The sequence below is a fragment of the Larimichthys crocea genome, chromosome XI (assembly GCF_000972845.2).
Source record: "Larimichthys crocea isolate SSNF chromosome XI, L_crocea_2.0, whole genome shotgun sequence".
Lineage (NCBI taxonomy): Eukaryota > Metazoa > Chordata > Actinopteri > Sciaenidae > Larimichthys > Larimichthys crocea.
The window spans coordinates 15,695,153-15,715,276 of record NC_040021.1 but is presented as its reverse complement, the minus strand read 5'-3'; the positions used below and the strand labels follow the sequence as shown (position 1 = coordinate 15,715,276).

General features: G+C 41.5%; 1 protein-coding gene across 1 annotated transcript; it reads right to left on the bottom strand.

Annotated features, from left to right (window-relative positions):
• Positions 1 to 15: 15 nt before the first annotated feature.
• Positions 16 to 18,044, bottom strand: mfsd2b (MFSD2 lysolipid transporter B, sphingolipid). The gene is made up of 15 exons (XM_027284220.1): positions 18,016 to 18,044; positions 17,091 to 17,449; positions 13,123 to 13,248; positions 12,871 to 12,995; positions 9,616 to 9,739; positions 7,828 to 7,906; positions 7,479 to 7,660; positions 6,028 to 6,118; positions 5,021 to 5,142; positions 4,406 to 4,489; positions 3,960 to 4,043; positions 3,664 to 3,773; positions 2,254 to 2,397; positions 1,832 to 2,008; positions 16 to 693 (listed from the first exon to the last, which is right to left on the bottom strand). Exons 2-15 carry the CDS (start codon positions 17,430 to 17,432, stop codon positions 645 to 647), a joined length of 1,839 nt encoding a protein of 612 aa, XP_027140021.1. The 5' UTR covers positions 17,433 to 17,449; positions 18,016 to 18,044; the 3' UTR covers positions 16 to 644.
• Positions 18,045 to 20,124: the final 2,080 nt, after the last annotated feature.

The following is a 20,124-nucleotide window of genomic DNA, read 5'->3' as shown; positions in this document are numbered from 1 at the left end:
CATATATATTTTTTAGTTCAGTGCACTTGACAGAGGCATCACTAGGTTTTAAGGACAGTTTTTAATAAAACAACACCTATAACCTAAACTATTTAGGGGGGCTTAAGAATATTTTAGGGGACTTCAGCCCACCTAAAACAGGCCTAACAACGCCACTGGCAGTTGAGCAGCACTCTCTATAGAAGAACCAAAAAAGTGTAAAAGTCTGTATAAAGAGATCATTTGGTAGCTTTTTGTATATTAAATCTGAATAACTAGTGTGCACTATTGTGTGTTATTTATTTTACCTCAGCAAAGAAACATGACACACGTTTATTCATTCTACCAAACAATCTCTACAACATTTATTCATGTCTTATCATCAGCCCTCAAATAATCATATATCATAAATAAATAACAGTTTTGGAGAGCTAAACACAGCAAATAATGATATACATTCATTTATATAAATTAGGTAATCTTATTATATATTTATATATATATATATATCCAAGATGACTGTACAGTACATGTGAAAATGAAACAAAAATGTTTACATTAAAACAATTCAACTATTTATCAGTGTAATATACACTAATCAACAACTTTCCAGCCGCATCACTGGAATACGTGGCTTTGTGAATTCACTCCATTCAAAGTCCAGGTCACACGTTACTCAAATCTTCCATTGTTCTGGAGCCGATGCTTTGTTTCCTGTGGGAGAAATGAGTATCAGTAATGTGTTGTGATAATATAATTTAATAGCAGTGGTGGGAAGTAAAATGTAGTGGTGGAGCGTACATTTACTCAATTACTGTACATTTGTACAATTTCGAGGTGATTGTACTTAGACTGTACATTTTCCACTACTTCATACTTACACTCAGGCAAATGTTTTTACTCCACTACAATGATCTGACAGCTACAGTTAATTTCCTACTTAAAATTATACAGCTAAAATATATGGTCACTATAAAATATGATCTATTGTTATAAATGAAAGTACATTACATGTTACTTGTTAATGTTTTGATATTAATATGATAATGTGCCACCAAGAAATACATATGAGTAGAACACATGAGTTTTTTATTTTTTGATACTTTTAGTACATTTGGCTCCTAAATTAAATTTACTTTTGCCGTAATATTTTTGACATTGCTATATTGGTATTTTTACTTAAGTTAATAACCTGAAGACGTATTTTTAATATTTATGGCATGACATGCTGGCTTTGAACAGTTTGGTCCACATCTCAAATATTTAACAGGAAGGAAAGTTGTAGGGACATTTACATAACATTTTCATTCATTGCGTAACAATATTCCTTAAAGTGGAAAACCTAATGATTTAGTTTTTATGTAAATGCCATCTCTCTCACAAGTCAGGTTTAAATGTAATCTCTCTTTTGTAATATAAACTGGGCACAGAGAGGAGCTATAAAAATTATTAAAAAGAATTAAAGGGGTACTCCAGAAATTTAGAAATGAAATTAGATAAAGTTAGACCTTCACGGACTCCTAAATGCTCACTTTTCTAAAACACAGTTTTTGATATTTGTAAAAAATGTTAACAGAAAGCTTTAAACCCAATCCAAACGTTCTTATAGAACAGTAACTATGATGACATCATCATGGTCAAGAAGAAGAACCCAGGTGATGTCATCAGGGTTATTTTTTTAAATTTTGTAAAGCTCCTATGGGAGCTACAGAAGACATTGTACAGCTATAATTACAGGCTGAATTGTGCTTCTCATGACAAGTAAACTGAACATGTGTAAAATTGGTGGAGTGCCTCTTTAAAGACTAAAATATTTCTCAGGTGTACTTGATGATTGGTGATTTCCACTCACCGTAACTCATCAAGGCAGACTTTATTCCTGAGCCGTACATCTTCACTGATAGGATAGAGCAATAGGATCATTAACCCTGTAACAATGAAGGCCACTGGAGCAGCACCAATCAGCAGCTTCAGGGTGTACACTACAGGAGCAGGCTGCTTGCAGGCGCCGGTGTCATACCCTGCAAATCTACACACACACACACACACAAACATGCAGAGATCCCATTTAAAGACAGGTTACAGGAAATCGAAATCCATCCTGACGCTGCAACACTGCAAATGAGCAAACTCGACACCTTTCACATGTTGTAACATAAATCAGGTCTGGGGTTAATGCGTTTTTGCAAGGTATCACGATACTTTAAGTGCTGACACAGAAGATCACAGAGTGTGTCAATTAATGGTGCATGTGTGATAACAATGCAGACTTACTCCAGGCAGAGGGTGGACACTCCCAGGGAGATGCCAGCAGCAAACTTGGTGAAAAACACGTAGAAGGAGTAGAAGATTGCTTCATGGCCTTTAGAGTAGGGGTTGGCCAGTCTGAAGTCATCCACCACATCTGGCAGCATAGACCTGAATTACACACACAGATGCACGCAGAGTTGAATACACACCAATCTGTGGTGTTTGTTTTGGGTTTTTCGCAGGATTTTGTACGCATGTGCTTTGTCTTTATTACTCAACATCACTCTTAAGACATGGCAAAATTGTAAGCTGATGTGTGCATAAGACCTCCCTCATGCTCAAACTTTAATCATCTTACACAACCACTTAAGATGGCAGCCCCTGATGATGTGAGGTCTACTTATAGTGCTCTGATAAACCGGTAGGCTAAAATTACAGAGCTAATAGCACGATTAGATGATGAGCAGTGGGCGGTACCACTGGCCCCTAGCCCACAGACAGGATAAACAATTGGCCCCTTCCAAAATAAACATGCCTTCGTGGGAGGCCCCTGTAATTTGGGGTTTGAGGGAGGGGACAAGAGATGAGTGAGGAGCGGACTCCCCAGCAGAAGTAACTGGAAAACAGATATGGCAAGGAAGACTACCTCTGGCTTGGTACTAACTCTGTGATGGTATAGATTTATAGTAGACAGCGTCATAAATATGTCCATGACCGTGCTGTGACCCAAGTGAATTGACAGAGCCCTCTAGGCACCAAGTCAACACTAACAGCATCTCGGTACACTATTGTGGTTTGACTAATGACACTTTGCATCGAATCAAAGGGAACTAACATGAGCGGCACAACCACTGAACACACAGACATACAGCAGAACTGCAATTACTCAAACAATGTCAGAGGATTAGTGGATTTAGAATATTTTAAGGATATAAAGTCAGCTGCAACATGTTTAATCTTCATTGGGGGGCACTCTGAACATAAACTTGCCAGATGTCAGGGAGACGCCCTGGACAGTCCAAAATAGGGTTGACACAGAGAGGCTTTCAGGCTCACATTTAAAAGTTTCCAGTCTACCTAGGTTGCCTGTTTTAGAATTCCAAGAGGAAACTGGAGCACCCGACACAGATAAAAGATGTTTCCATTTTTACCGCTGCGTCATTGGCCATTAAATTATCTCGCATGCCATTTTTATAAATGACTTGCTGAATTTAAATTCACGTATTAAATATAAATAAAGTGCGGAAATCCTATGTGTGATAGAAAAAGTGACACTTTCCCTGAGGAAGAAGGGAAGACGAAGAAATGTGTTCCCTGCTTAGGTTCCTTGCATTGCATGCTTTTCTACTTCTTTTGTAAAACATGTTTACCAAAAAACAATAAGTGATGGTCCTCTTGAGGTTAAGTGTGATATGATTTACTCTGAAGTCTTACCATGGCAGCAGGAGTGAGGCAGCCACACTGAGTCCAGAGGAGACAGCCACGACATAGGCCACCACAACATTAGGGATGAAGACCAGCATCAAGGTGAAGGGCATGATCCACTAGATAGAGAGAAAGAGTCATAAGTCTTAAAACACTCCGAAAACAATACATTTCAAGTGTGTTCCCATGATTAAGACAAGGATGCCGCACTCCCAACCCTGCCCACAAGATGGCATACACATCAAAGTGTAGTAGCCCGTGTTCAAAGCTGCTCTGGCCAACTAAAATAAAAACAGTATACTCACTGTGATACCGCAAAAAGCTGCCGTCTTCTTCCCAAACCTCTGCAGAAACCATTGCCACAATGGGATGCTTATCACTGCAGAAACCTGTGTAAACATGTGCAAGCAGAAAATGTGTGATGCATATGTGGAAAAAAAAATGTTTATGAATGTGATTTAGTCTAGTAAGTATGACATAGATAAAATAAAAATAAAACACCAGTAATGTGTTTACGTGTATGCATGATGACTAAAATGAGAATCATTGTAAGTGTGTGCAAATGTGCAATGAGGCATGTTTCCTCAAATACAAATCACTGTTTCATCTAAAACAGCTGCTTTGGTTCAAAAAAAGGTCTAACGTGGAAGTGGAAGTGTCAATATCCAAACAATTAGGGAGTGAAATATCATGCGGTGTTGCTCAAGTTGCTTTGGGTACTTAGTGATTCATTGATGAAAGCTGCACTCACCAGGATGGTCAGCACAATATTCTGGAAGTGGTCCCTTAGGTCCGCAGCGTAAGTGCAGAAAAGGACAAAGTTGCTCTGTACCAGCTGCAGAAATCAGAGATCAGACATTCAGATAGTCAGTCTTGTCTTGTCTACTCAGCACTGTCGCTCGGCACTCAGCATGGCAAGCTGAGTCAAATGAAGTGACTGGAGGAGCTGCTGACGGTGTTTTGCAGTGATTTATTCCCAGTCCGGCCTCACATGGATGACAACTGACACCCACCCCCCCACTGAGATGTGAGGGAGACGAAAATATACAAAAATAGATCCATCCATGGATGCAAATGTTGGAAAGTCTGCAATAACTTCAACAGCCTATGGTGTCAAAACTGTGGCATCTGCCTACATGTGACAGATAAACATCAAGACTGTGCTGCACTGGTATCACTCTCAAGAGTCCTGAGACTTAAAATATGCTTTAAACCATGAGCTTTCAGTAAGTGCTCTTCTACATTGATCAAATCAACATTGAGCGCCAGCAATTCTTCCGCACCGTCAGGATCCAGGACTAGCTCCATTTACTGTAACGCAGAGTGTCATGTCTGAGAAGTGCCATATAAATAAATGTGCATTCACCTGAATAGCGACAGTGATGAAGAGGAATGCAGCAGTTAGAGTGAGGTATGGCCCATGTCTCATCACCAGGATGAAGCCCTGATAGAATGGGATTGGCTTCTCTGTCCTCGGGGCATACGGATCTGAAACAGTTACATGTGGAATAAGAATATGAGTATGCAGCATATCAAATAACATGCAGTAAGAGAAAGGCTATGGATTTGCTCACTGCCGATCCTGGAACTGCCCCTGCATTGCAGGGGGTGTACACCTACAGAAGGTCTGCACGGATGTCTAGACAAAATCTGCTTTAGGTTGTACTATGTTAAGATAGATATATTTAATATCTCTTCTTGGCTTGTTTTGACTTTATTTGATAGTTAGCATGTAATAAAAGTCCCCATAAGTTACATAATAGTATCTTAGCTCACTAGCCTAAAGGGATGTCCCCAATTTCACAGCCCACTACACAAGCTAAAATCTAAAATGTGTTCCAAAATGTGGGATAGATCAATGGGGCTGCAACTAATGGGTTGCTATTTTCATCACTACTACACAAAGCCTATAAAATGCTGAAAAATAGATTTCTTGTTTAATCAAACCATGCGAAATCAAAGGATATTCAATTTACTGTGCTATAAAAATGGTTAAATGCAACAAACATTTGAGTGTCTGAGACAAGTGAAGGCATTTTGCTGGATAAATGATTTAAAGGGGTACTCAAGCATTTCAGTCTTGCACTTCAAAAACAGTTTAGGGACAAAGAGACAGATTTAAAAAGAAAATCCAGTTGTCCAATTTGTAATGCAGCCATTTTTGTTAAAGATTTATCAAACCCAACCTGACATCATCAAGGTTATCTTTTCAAACTTTGGAAAACTGGAACCACCATTTTGACAGGATATTAGTATTAGTATTAGTATTAGTATTAGTATTAGTATTAGTTTTAGTATTAGTATTAGTATTAGTATTAGACAGAAATTAGTATGATAAATCAACAGCACACTACCCAAAAAGAAAAGTCTTACCATCTCTCTCTTTGACTCCTAGGAACATCACCAAGGTGCAGATGAGAAAGACTCCTCCTATAACACCAGCAGCTATCATGTACACTTCTTTCTGCAGAGAGAAAGAACAAACATGTAACCTACATCAATCCAGCTCTTCTTACACAGCCAGCACAATTCAGTCTATTCTGAGCCTTTCCTCAATCTTTAATTCATAATGTTCTACAACTCTTAAAAGATTTAAGCACTTCATTTCAACATGCTATACGTCCACTATGGAAAGAAATTGTCACAGTAGGTGTTAGTTTTCACTCAACTGGTGGACATTTATTTTATTTTTTTTTAGTTCCTTCCATTACAACATTATGATTTATTGCCTAGGTCTTTCTGTGTTGTTTTCCACATCAGTTTAAACTGCAAACTTCGTCATGCACATTTCACTGTACAAATGCAAGCATAAACAGGAAGAAACCTCAAGTAGATCTACATCCTAAAATACAGCCTTAACCGTTTAATGGCGTACCCCGACAGGAACTGCTCTGCCTTAAACAACCTCTGTTTGTTTGCTATTTTTCCATGCGGCTCAGCCCAGCGGACCATTATTATTTATGCACTTCAAACACTCCCTGTTTCTGAGGGCAGACCTGGTTTGCCCAGACGGTGTGCCACCCTCACCAGTGACCGCGGAGGAATTTAGCGGGTGGCTGCAGAGGGTTTGGCGTGGTGAGTGGGTTGCCCCGATAGGGTTCACCCAAAATCCATTGGAAAAGAAACATTTGAAGCTCAAATAGCTGCGGTGCAACCAAAATCCAACGCAAGACAGTTTGGACTCTGGCTTGTTTCATCTTCACGAAAAGTCTCATGATGGATTCACAGGAGCAGTCGTGTTTATTCGCAGCTCTGCAAACTGAAATGTTGATGTGAATGTATCCTATCATGTTCCTTTCCCTCTGACTTTAAGCTAAGCTGCAGCCGTCTTGAAGCAAAAGACTAATATTTCCAACATATTGAATCTGGGGTGCCTTCAAATGGGTGAGTTATAAATAGGCCTAATGACTTACAGACTGTGGAGACCCCTCAATGTGGGGGCCACAGTTTGGAGCCTGATGTGAGGGAGGAACCCCCTTTGTGGTCGTGAGAGAGGAGCTGGCTCAGGATGTGGGGTTCAGATATCAAACAGTGGCGTCTCCTTTCAATCCCAAGGGTTACATGGGTTAAAACATGAAGCCATTTTGGATGTCAGAACATGCAGACAGTCTGTAAATATGGACTCAATTTTGAACAATCCGCCTTTTCATTCAGCTGCTGCTTTTTTCGACCTCGGATATTTAGCAAACGTAAACCGCCTTGAGCACACACCGCAGTTCCAAGTTAAGTGAGAACGCTGATGACAGTCAGAAGTTATTTTCAAACCAACTCTGTGGCCTACTTTGAGCACACCTGGGCTCCTGGCTTGGCACGGTGACACTTACAGAGTGTGACAGGTAGTCCTGGGAGCGGACCAGGCTCTTGACGATCTCTGTCCCGCTGCTGTTGCTAAGGTAACCGGCAGACATGTTGTGAGTCGGGCAGTGCTTCAGAGTGTGAGCGCTGGCCACAATCTGGCCCTGGATGGCAGCGCCCACAAGTGTCCCCAGCACCTCCATTGTCATACCTGGCATCACACAAGTAAAGAGCCGGCTATAATTTCCAAATACTTCAAAGTTATTCACACATTCATAATCTGAAATATGAAATGAAACTGATAAGATAAAGAAAAAAAGATGAATTCAGCGTTCCGTAATTATGTATTATGCAATTATGCATATTAAAGGACCTTACGGTAGGCAGTGGCTGAGTCTCTTTCCTTCTGGTCTGTGCTCAGAAACATGGTGAGAGCAGAATAAGGCACATGGAAGCACTGCAAAGGAGCAGAAAGAGGTAAAAAACTAAATTCAAGTCTGGCACAGCAGCAGTCAAACATAAAAAAGATTACGATTTTGTGTCTTTTGCCATGCTGGCAGCCTGGCATAGTTGGTTAGTTTGCTGAAATATCAGACCAACTATTCAATGGATTGCCATGAAATTCTGTATAAACATTCATGGTTCCCACATGATGAATTCGAAGACTTTAGGTGGTCCCCTGACTTTTTCTCTAGGGCCACCATGAGGTTGAGGTTGTAGTTTTGATTGAATGTTTAAATGGATTGCCATAACATTTTCGTCGTGTTTCCTTTAAGATGAATTATAATTACTTTGATCATCCCTTAACTTTTCTTCTTGTGCCATCATCAAGTCAAAACGTGTCCAGAACTTTGGTATATAACTAAATACATTCCAATCAGTCTCATCTAGACTTCCTGTTTACTGCTAATTAGAAATATAAGCATGGAAATTAAGAATGGTGAACATGGGAAACATTATACCTGCTTCACATCAGCATGTTGTCACTGTGAGCATGTCACATGCTGGTGTTAAGTGCAGCCTCACAGAGCTCGGACGGCTTTCGACTCTTGTCCGAAAGCCATCGTTTAACATTTGACTCACATTCGTCGGGAACGCCCTAGATATGTTTAGATGTCTTTTATCTACATGTTTCTGTGAAAATGCAAAATATAGAACCGTATATATCAAAAGCAATCTCTGCACTTTCCATGTTGGCCAACCTCAACTCTCTGTTTTCTCCTTCCTCACCACCTCTCCCAGAGAATAGGCGAGCAAACCAAGTCCTGCTTCACTTTGTAATTTACACAAGGGCCCAGTCAGCACTGTGGCCAAACGAGCATACATAGCCACGACGAAAATAAACACGGCCGTGAAAGGATTTTTTTTTTTCAGCCGCTGGTTCTATACAGCATGTCATTTATGGGGCCTTCAGTGGATGCAAACATTTATAGGATTTAACCTGCGTAACCATCCACTACAGATGGAAGTGAGAACTGATAAATCCCATTATTAGTGGATTACATAAACAGCTGCTGTATTGCATCCTAGCTTCTGTTTACAGACTGTGACCCTCTGAATGATAACAGCTGGCCTTTCCCAGCTAGCTTCACACAAACACACATCCAGAGACAATGAAGGAAGGCTAAAAGTGGTAACCAGCATTTACCCAGCAAGAGGTTCCTGGCAGGATTGACTGTATACTTATCAAGTAGTTAGAATGACATGCCATTACAGCTCACCGCAGTGTGGCCGCAGTGGTCTACACGCTCTGTAGCACATGTTATATGGGTTACCCCAGAGCAGAGAGGGAGAGAGATGAACGGTCTGGATGATGATAACAAAAGGCAACCTAAATAACTTTACTTCCCCTTTGAGGTGAAGTGTCTAAGAGCTATGGGCTCTAATCTACTGCACGCCTCACAAATCAAAGTGTAAATCTGACCAGGAGCTGTCTGAATCTGGCACAAGAAAAAACTCCAATCATCTTCAAATTAAACTTAATTCGCAATGTTTGCTGCATTTTATCTCTATGTTATGTAATGTGCATCAGTCATAGCTTTTATCTCCTGTTTCCCACTTGACATCTCTTTTTACTGCATGTGAAGTCCTCATCTGAGGAATATGTACTCAATTTTTAAATTTCTTAAACATCAAATGCACCTCTGAAAGAGCGCTCGTACTTACAGTGATGAGGGTTTGGTAGAGGCAGTAGAAGCCTAGATACCATAAGAACCTCCCGCTGATGAAAGGAGGAACAAACCAGAGGTAGAAGTAGGAGACCACCAGGAATGGAGTGCAACCCACCATCCTAGAGAATACAGACATGCCAGGTGAGTCAGGGAACAAAATGTTTTAAACTGAATATGAAGAATTAAAGATGAAGATGAATCGTCCTGCTGTTTCAAACAAGTGTAGTTCTAAGGCTGTCAGAGTAGGGATGACAGTGGTTGTGTTATGTAATTTTCAAAGAAGTGCAGTGTTAAATCAGGCCATATTTCTGACAGATTACACTAAGGCTAAGCTGACTGCTAAATGATTACAGTATGTTGTTGTAAGTATGATAGGAATCTGTCCTGGGAGGGACAGGGCAGGCACACAAGGAAATACCACAATATTTCAAACCCACATAGCATTTAAAGATCTGCACACACACACACACACACACACACACGCGCACGCACACGCAGACATGAATATGCAACACACATTCGAGCAAATGCAGCATGAAGCAATTCTGCAGCGTTGTGCTTTTCTCAGAAGTTGGAGTGATACAGTGTGTGTGGGCCATGCATAATTCATAAGTAAACAACTGGCATGTGTCATTATGGTTTAAGTGAACAGCTGCGCGTTTTCAAAACAAAGCGAAAAGGGCAAATTATGGATGAGCAACACTATGGCTCATCTGCAAACACCATCATATCCTCCACGGTCTTCTTTTTCTTTGAAGAGCAAATGTTTATCATGCTGTCTAGAGCCTGGCGCAGCTGTAATGCCAGCACATTTACAGGTAGAAAAAAAGGGACTGAGGGAATTTTTGGTGACTGTGACAAAACTTTCTGACCTCTGGCCTGCTCTACACCAGGAATGACTAACAGAGAAAATGTGAGAAAGAGGTAGAGAGATGCCCATTTCTAGCATCGTCCAGCCTGCCCACCTCACTTTCCTCCTGATTGTTTGCTTAAACAAAGGAGGCTGACAACGCTGGTGCTGCAGTATTGACCGCATGGTCATGGGAGTGCTGAAAGGGCCCCGGGGTTGGTGAATGGGACAGTTAGAATGTTCCTGCAAGATGACTGTGTGTTCGGGGAGAGGCAACAAAGGCTCGTGCACAAACACACTCGCATATTTTCTCACACATCAGACATGCATGAATACACATTCACACCTGTCCCAATAATTTGCACAGTCTTAATTAAGCCAGAGCGGATTGACAGGAAGCTGGCGCGTGCATTTCTTTCCTCTCTGTCTTGTTCGGGACACTTTCAGCATGTTAATTAGAAGATGTGCAGTGGAACAGAGGGGATTTAGAAGAGGACTGGTGGGTGACAGCATGCTTTCTTGCTTGTTTTTGGGTTTAGTAGTGTCAATATACATCAGTGGTGGAAAGTAACTAAGTACATTTACTCAAGAACTATACTTAGGTGCAAAAAAGCCTAGCTGGGGGCCCTCATCTCAGATGTCTATGAGGGCTTAGTGGTTACACCACAGAGTGATTTCTCCTTTGAGCTTTTCAGATGGTTTCATTTAAATAACTGTTCAACGCCCAAAGAGTGTCCAATACTTTACAAAAAGGACGATAGATTCTAAAAAAAATGAACACAAACTTGTAGCCAATTTGCAGCACGTGCAGCAGCACTTCGTTTATATTACTTCGTCTTATCCCATTAATCATCTCGTGGCCCACAAGATTAATCTTGTCATCGTTTGGGGGTGGCCTGACTCCTTGGATGAGAACCACTGAACCAAACTCCCTTACTGTATATAAAATAGTTAAATGTAGCTCCATCTGGAGAAGCCACAAGAGTAAAGCACTACTTACACATTGATGCATTTATTAACAATCTAATAATGTAACATACTATATATATCGATTGATATGTTTATATATAACAAAGCCCGAGTACATCAAGACAATCACAAAATAATAAACAAGTCAGCTCCAGGGCATTTTTAGGCTGAATTACCCCATCTTATAGAACTCAGGGTAGATACAGATCATCAGTCATGGTTGTGGATGTGACAGTCATAGGGGAAACAGACTTCCTGCTGGATGGGCAGAGGGGACTTTCCAAACAAGGTTGAAACTGAGGGAGTATCTTGCAATCTCATCACAAATAGTGATGAACACACATTTAAAATACCCACATATACCATGCAATGTATTCACACGGACACACACACACACAGGCAAGAACACACACACAAACACCTACAGCTTCCCCACGGGTAATCAAAGCTGATTTAACAGCCATCAGCATCTGTCTGGTATTGAGTGCGGCTGGCTTGCCACAGTGGACTTGTTCCCCCTCCAGCACTGTCAGCTTGTGTGTAATCTATGGTTTATAATGCAGTAGGCATTAGAAACTGAATGTGTAATTACTGGAAGTGTCACGCTACTGTGTTCAAAGGATGCATACTGCATACACAAGCATATGCGCTTATAAAATCATCTCTGTGGATATAATCCACAGTTATAGAGCCACAAAGTTCAACTGCCATGAGATATTGAGCAACATCTTGGCAAAGAAAGCTGGATGATGCCCAAATGTGAAATGAGGCGTTGCATAAATGGAATCAAAACTCACCCGCGGCAACACGGTGCCATATGATTTATAAAAGAATGCAGATGAACTTCTTTGTCTATTGTTATCTGGTATCAAAAGACAAAACAAAAACAAGCCCGCACCCTTGAAGCATTCCGAACAGTGAGCTCATCAGCGGGAGCTGTGGGAATCATGTAATTAAAGCACAGTGCCTATTTATTCAGCCGAATTCTCAGGTGAGAAGTTCGGGCCTGAGAATAATTTCAAAACCACACGAGAGAGCGCGCGGCTTGTTGTTGTTTAGAGTTTGCATAAACATTAGCATCATGTAGCGGCCATAATTACGTCTGAGAGAGTAGAAGCAAACCTAAACAAGTTTCATAATCTGTAGACAAATTACAGTCTTTCACGCGAGCAGATCTGTGTGTCAACAGCAGCACTCTGACGTGAGGAAAGGAGGATAATTTCACCCAGGTTTATCAGCTTGGATAAATAAACATGTGTTCCATATTCATTGGGTTGTTGGATAACTAAGTAGAGATGGGCAACAGAAGATTTCCCAATGAAAAACGTACAAATGTGGGAAGAGCAAGTAGGAGACTAAGGAAAGAAATCACAGGACAACAATGATGGAGGAATTCAAGGGATTCCTTCATAGTGCAAGCAGGGAGCTCACCAGGGCATGAGTCTTCCAATCTTGGTCCATCTGCTCTTTGTAATGAAGAAACCGACAATAGGGTCAGTCACTGCACCCCAGGCTTTACCAATGAACAGCACCATGGAGGCCTGGAAGGCATTGATCTGCAAAGCAGAGCAGGGACAGATTGAAGTCAAAAACACACACACACACAAAACTCACACACTCATTTATTCATACACAGGAGCCACACACATCCTTCCTCATTCTCTTTGTTCTCGACCACATTACCTGAGCGATGTCAAGCAGGTAGATTTGCAGGAAGAAGGCTGTGGCGCTGGCAGCCACCTCCTTGGGCGCGCCGCCGATGGCGAAACACAGCTTGCTGCATAATGTCAACTTGTGGCCCAACACGGTCTGTGAAGATTGAAGTGACACGGGAGAGGGAACAAAAACGTAATAAGATAATGTCCTTTGTAGGTCAGACTGCTAATGAGCAAATTAACCACCGCATTCTGATGAAGACTCGCATTTCAAGCGGGAGTGGGGGAAAAAAGCACAAGATAACTGCTTATTGTTCAAGTTGCTTCTGATTTCAAGGTAATTGGTTATGCATTTATGGGCACAGGGTGTTTGCAAGTCACACACTCGTAGATGTAACCATACATTCAAGTCTAAAGACTTTAAAAGAATATATTTAGATCATAGTTGCTTATAGTTTCATCAGACTCATTCCTGGAACAGGCAGTCGGAAATATAAATAAAGTATGCGTCATTGTGTTAGCCAAAAGGCATGGATGGATGATTCAGTCCTGACATCAAGAAGTTTCGGTTAAACAGGTGACAACAAATGATGTGTAATATTTTAAACAGAGAGCTCCACCCAGCCATTTTAAGCAAGGGATATGCAAATATTCCTACCTAAACTTTAGACAACTTCCCAGACATACCAGTATGAAGTAAGGTGTGTCATTGTCAAATAAATCAGACCCTGACGACATATTTATGACTCAGAAATAGTGACTCCTGTTGTCATTCGTAGTCTGAATCTTTTCTATTTCAGGTGCTCCTAAAATAACATTCCTTCCTCATCTACATGTCACAACGATTCAGTGATTCAGTGGAATGTAAAGAAAAGTACAGCATTTGCTAAAGTGACAGCACACCACACTGCATCTGCTATGATGTGTGCGGAAGTTGTGTACGCGGTGATGCATCTGTTTTCTCACGGGTTCTCTTCCTCACAAACTCAAACATTGTTTCCCAACTCCAACCTCAAGTCATCAATCTTCCCGTATCTTTCTCTCCCTAAATGACAGGTTACTCTTGCACGCAAGAAAGATATTCACGGTTAAAATGATGTGTAAGTGTGTGTGTGCTTGTAAAATAGAGGATCAGAAGGAGAACCCCACCCCCCACCAGCTATTTGCATTGTGGTCTATCTGTGCAGACGTTCAGGCACACGGAGGAGCCTGAGGAACCCACCGAGTGATCCACAGCTCCGTTTCCCCTCACCGTGCTCTGCTAAAACCATCAGGCGCATGACTCTGTGTGTGTGTGTGTGTGTGTGTGTGTGTGTGTGTGTGTGCAATAGGAAGGGCAAACTTTCATCTTCACACATGAATAAGATGAGACACCACAGTCTAGGGAGCCCGATATTTACGACTGTCTCTGAGGCTGTGCACACACATCAACCTTTGCCTGTTCCTCCTGTCTGTAAGACCTTTAGTGTCAGACGCACACACACGCACATGCACAATGTCACTCCACATACATTCAGTGGCTCAGGCTTGGCCCACAGTTACTCCCCTCAGAGCTTTATGAAAGAAAGAAATCACCAAAGTAACCACAGCCGCGGCCGACACACTGTTATTATCCGACTCACGTTTTCTCTTCCTCCGTTTTTCGCCCCATCAAAACATGGAGGGGTTCGAGAACGACAATTACCAGGAGGGAGGGGTGTAATTATTCAATCGCCAGACAAGCGGGTCAGAGGTAAGTAAAGGCTGCACGGCGGTTCCGACTTCAAAACTCTCTCTTCTTCCACTCTCACTGCAATTACCCCTAATTGGAGAGAAAAATTAAAGTCTTTGGTGTCTAGAGAATGCTGCTTAACTGATGATGTGCAAAAATACTCTCTCTCTCTCTCTCTCTCTCTCTCTCTCTCTCTCTCTCTTATTCTTTCCCTCTTACACTCAATCTTTCATTACTGAGTTCTTATCATCAAAGAGGATAAACAGGATATCCCTTCTACTGTTGTCTGGATGCACAAACAACACCACATGCACACAATTGAACACACACATTGGCTCAGAGTAAAGGGAGCATCTGCAAAATCCAGACTGTCGACAAGCAAGGGACAAGGACAGATAAGACTAATCTCCGAAGTTAATGAATCCTTAACTGTTTGTGGAAAAACCATTTAAAACGCCTGAGCTGCACCGCAAGTCGTTTAAATCTGGACTGAGGATAATTCTAGTGCTTATAAAGGAGGGGGTGGGAAACTAAGCCATATTCAACAGATACAATGTGTACACTGAATGTTTGCACGCTAAACGATAAGCTGGTATCCATAAATCAGTTTAGATGTTTATTCACTGCAGGATTTTTTGACAATTCTGGGTCATATCACGGATTCTAGTTGAAAACAGTAGCTTTGTGTTGTCAATTCTGATTATGGATTATTGGTATTAAAGGAAAGGTTGATTATGTCAGTGATGGCACAATCATTTGAAATGTCAAGAGTAGCCTGGTGGCACTGGATAAAGGGAATCTAGAGGTGGACTGGTGTCAGAGTGATAAAACACTTATGTTTTATGATGGCTTGGGAGGCTCTTGTTGTGGATTTGCTGTAGCAGTTAACTGACTTTTACTGTGTACTGAAGGATGTATCATTATTCTATTACATTCTCATTCACAGAAGAAGAAAAAGAAGCCTCTTTCATCAATTATTCCACTTCATCACATGCTTATTTGACATTACTTATACCTACAACACAATACTGCAATTTAGTGGACTCAACTATACACCCAGTTTTGTGTGACTTTTTTGCATTTGGTAACAACAAAGTCACCAGGATGTTTAAACTTTTCAGGTCCAGTAAACTTAACTAGGTTACATTAAAATGTAACTAATTATTAAATTTTACTTCATTTAACTTAATTAAACTTTAATTTTTAGGACATTTTTTACAGTGTTCACATCAGTTCTGCCACCTTCAGGAAAACCGACAATTATTTCTTTGTGGTGTACTGTATTTATTCTCAGATGTCAAATCCAGCTCCATTGGGTCAAAATAAAACCACTGAAAGCACTACACACAAGATAGAGGTTTGGCAGAAATGAGACAGTTGCAGAACTGGTTAGATTAGTGATGTAACACTGTTTGCACCCTGAGCCAATTCAACAAACAGAAAATGTGTGACTAACTGCCATGGCATTGCATTATGACATTTAAACAATGCGTGTAGAATATGGTATCTACCTGAATAAAGGGATGATACTGTGTGTAAAGGCTCAGTTCTTTGTCTCTTATTACATTTGTTTTGTAGCCTAGGGGCCAAGTGCTCATGGAGAGCATCAGTCTGAAAACACAGCTTCTTGCACTTCCATTGGCACAGAAACACACCCTCACTAACTTCACAGGCTTATCATCTTCTAGTACTTAAATGACAGTAGCTCCCATAAAGCTAAATAAAGATAAGATAAAAAACAAAAGAAAATACCTAGAAAGTCAACCTGATCTTCTGGTGTTTGCACACTTGAGTAAGCCATCGTTTTCTAGTGACCAACCACTGTTGTGCTTCCTAATATGGCTGTGACTGCAACAGTATTCATCACCAAAATCCACTAACATCACCAGCATCAGACAAAAGAAAGCAATCATCTAGCAGTTCATCTCGTCAATAGGAACACGCTTTCTCAAATGAAAACAATCAGCTTCCAGGATTTGAATGTGGTACCTGGGGATTTACAGTTCACAGGAAAACAATGCAGCTGATTAATCACGAAAAGATAAGCGACTAAAGAGATCACACATTCCCTCTCTTTGTCCAATCTTTTGAAGCCACTCACTCGCCAAACTGAGCCACCAGATGAGATTGAGAGTTTCACTCAGATTTAGACCCTGACAACACAGCAGAGGGTCAAAACAAGGGTCACACCAGCGTGGTCTGAAATAATGCCATCACATCTAATCACAACTTGTAGAACAACACACACACACACACACAAAAAAGAAAGAAACAGATGACCTTACCTGCTCCGGAGTTTTGGGGAAGAGCGGTTCTGTGGGCTTGATGAGCTTCCCTGCAGAGCCCTGTGCTCCCTTCTCTCCCTTGGTCATGGCTGAGAGGCTGTGTGTGAGGCGACAGCCGTACTTCTGCGACTGTGTGTGCGAGGGAGTGTTGAAGTGAGTGTGACTGTGACTCCTCGTGTGAGCGAGAGAGCGAGGAGCCTGCCACTGGGTGGTGTGTGTCAGAGGTTGAAACTGGATGTGGCTCTGACTCCGTGTGTGTGCGTGATGTGCGTGAGTGATCCCTCCAGAGGCTGGGAGCTCCTCCTGCTCCTCTGTGACAACTCTGCCGCTTTCTGCCGCCATTCACATGCTGTTGTGCTCTGGAATGAGGCCAGCAGGGAAGGGCAAAGTCAGACAGGCGGTGCCACAAACAAACACACACACACACACACACACACACTCAATGACAGAAGCATGTACTGCAACATACAGGCACAAGAATGCAGGCACATAAACACTCACATATATGAGCACAGACAAAGAATTTGCTATTTGGATGCATGCACAAAAACACACAAATGGGACAACGCACAAGAGCAGATGAATACAGATGCAACAAGAAATCACACACACACACACACACACACACACACACACACACACACACACACACACTCTACTTTAAGCAACATTTTACAAATACATAACCTACAAAAACTAAAATGTCATTCAGGTTATGTCCCCTGTTGTGTCTGCCAGCTTGCACAGCTGGATCTGGTTGAGAAAACAGTGCAAACAAGGGCGCAACGCTGTCCCGTGCAGGAGTGTGTTGCCTGTCCTCATCTTACTATTACTGTAAGTGCATCCATAAACAAGCACTCTGCACACCTGATAAGAACCTTGAAGCATATTTCATAAAAAAAAAACAACATAATTATCATCTTACCCCGTGTTGATGGGAAAGCTGTGAGCGGTAGTTAGTTTGGTCAGCGCGGTGATCTGCCAGTCAGTCAGTCAGTCAGTGAGACGGACAGGATGAGAAGGAGACTGCGGAGGATGGAGAGGCTCTGCGCGTCTCCGCTCTCTCTCTCTCAGTTGTTTTCAGTCTGCAGTGACGGAGCTGCGCCCTGCAGCGGCCGTGGCAGTATATGACACACACACACACACACACACACACACGCATAGGGTATGCGTGTGTGCGTGTGCGCATCTGTAAGGAGATTATGGCAGACGATGGTTTGACACCAGCAGTGTGTGCTTTCCGGATACGCAGCGCAATAAATTCATGTGACAAAAAAAAAACACAGTAGTTACTATATTAAAATATTTTATCTTTGTGTTTTTATTGACATAATGATAATAATGATGAGCGATGCTATTTCTAATCTCATGAATCCTACTATATTCGTGTCATAAGTCATAACACAACTGTTATTGTTTTGATGACGCGCTCAGTTTGACAATCCTCCACGCCTCGTGACAAATTTACAAAAATGTACTGAACAATTATCAGTTACAGCTTATGTCATTTTCCAAAAAGTGCTGTGGTAAAAGTGGAATGTCTGAAATGCAGTTTAGTTTCATCTTCTCGAAAGTACCTGTATGATTCCGTGGAACAAAGGTAAGGTAAAGGTGTGCGTTAAGAGGAAGCGTCCGAACACATATTTCCCACACTGCATCATCATCATCATCATCATAATCATCATCATCATCATCATCATCATCAACACTGTAATATGGGACAGACGTTATAGACGTTGCCAGCTACAGTAGTAGCCAGCACTGCAAGTAGTCCCTATAAAACCAAACATTTCTCAAATACACACAGATTCATTTATACTATGTTAGACTGTCACTGTCAAAATGTCCATTTCTTCCAACCCCCATGTGTTCTTTCCTACTGAAAACCTTAAAGTTTCACATCCTCATCAGTAAAAAGGACTTCAAGTGTAAAAATGATGGCATTGCACTTTAACTGAACCTTTATAATGTATTTGCTCAAATCTCATACAAAGCCTAACCCTTTCTTTCCAGGTACAGTAAAGTAAGCCGTTGTTGTCTGGTTGGTGAATGAGATCACAACTATCACATACATATGATATTATTCAGCCTATATCACTGTTTGACTTATGGCATATTGAATGTGTTTCCTTTTCCCACAAAGTATTTTCATAAGTAGCTCCTTAGTGTAAGATGTTTAGCCTTTCCTCAGAGCGTGACAATAAACATGTCATAGAAACCTTGGCTGATGAACCCAGACCGCTCCATAAATTCCAAGCATACAAACCCCTCTCCCAAAGCCACATTACTGACAATGTAAAAGGCACCACTGCAAAAAAAAAAGTCAGCCATATGACCTGCATTAAAATGGGTATGTTTCTGATAATGCGTGAAGAGGAATGTGCAAAATGAAAGGCTGGCTGTCGCACGAGTAAAAGGGTCATTCTGAAAGGAAATGTGGGAGTTAAAGGGAAAGTAATTCCCTGCATGCTTAGCCTTATTAAATATGTAGCACAAAGGAAATGTGCTCCCTTTTACTCTTTAGCCAGACCCCCTCTGGCTGCCAGTCAAGTGGTCCATATCAGCCTGCGCACTCAGGTAAAAAGCCTGAATTGTACAGCAAGGCCTCATTGAAAGGTAAATTTTCAGAGGGGATTATAATATTCAAGCTATTTATGCTGCAGAGTTTCTTTTCCCTGACCTTGACCACCCTGAGGCTGTCATCTCTTCTTCCTCAGCCATGAGCAAATACATACCGTCTCCTGTTCTGCACATCCCTCCCTCTCATTGCTTTAAATATTGAAGATGGATAATGGTGTTCGCCTTCATCCTGGGGCCAAGCAGAAAGCCTGGAGATGTAGACACGAGCACACACTTGTGTAAAAAGCACACGCATGTCCTGCCACATGCCAAGAAACACAAGATCTCATCCTCAATTAGGGTGAAAAAAAGACACAAGCATTCAACTTTAGTTAACCCCATCTGATGTAGAATTTTGAGTAGTCAGGATGTGACGCCACTTTTTTCTTAAACTATTACACACACAATTATATCA

Bases quoted from the DNA above. Each gene is read 5' to 3' on its own strand.
- mfsd2b (XM_027284220.1), bottom strand. From the start codon at position 17,432: ATGGCGGCAGAAAGCGGCAGAGTTGTCACAGAGGAGCAGGAGGAGCTC. The intron at 12,996-13,122 runs GTAATGTGGTCG...TCTGCTTTGCAG, and splicing joins ACCTGCTTGACATCGCTCAG to ATCAATGCCTTCCAGGCCTC. The intron at 7,907-9,615 runs GTAAGTACGAGC...GCTCCTTTGCAG, and splicing joins TCTACCAAACCCTCATCACT to TGCTTCCATGTGCCTTATTC.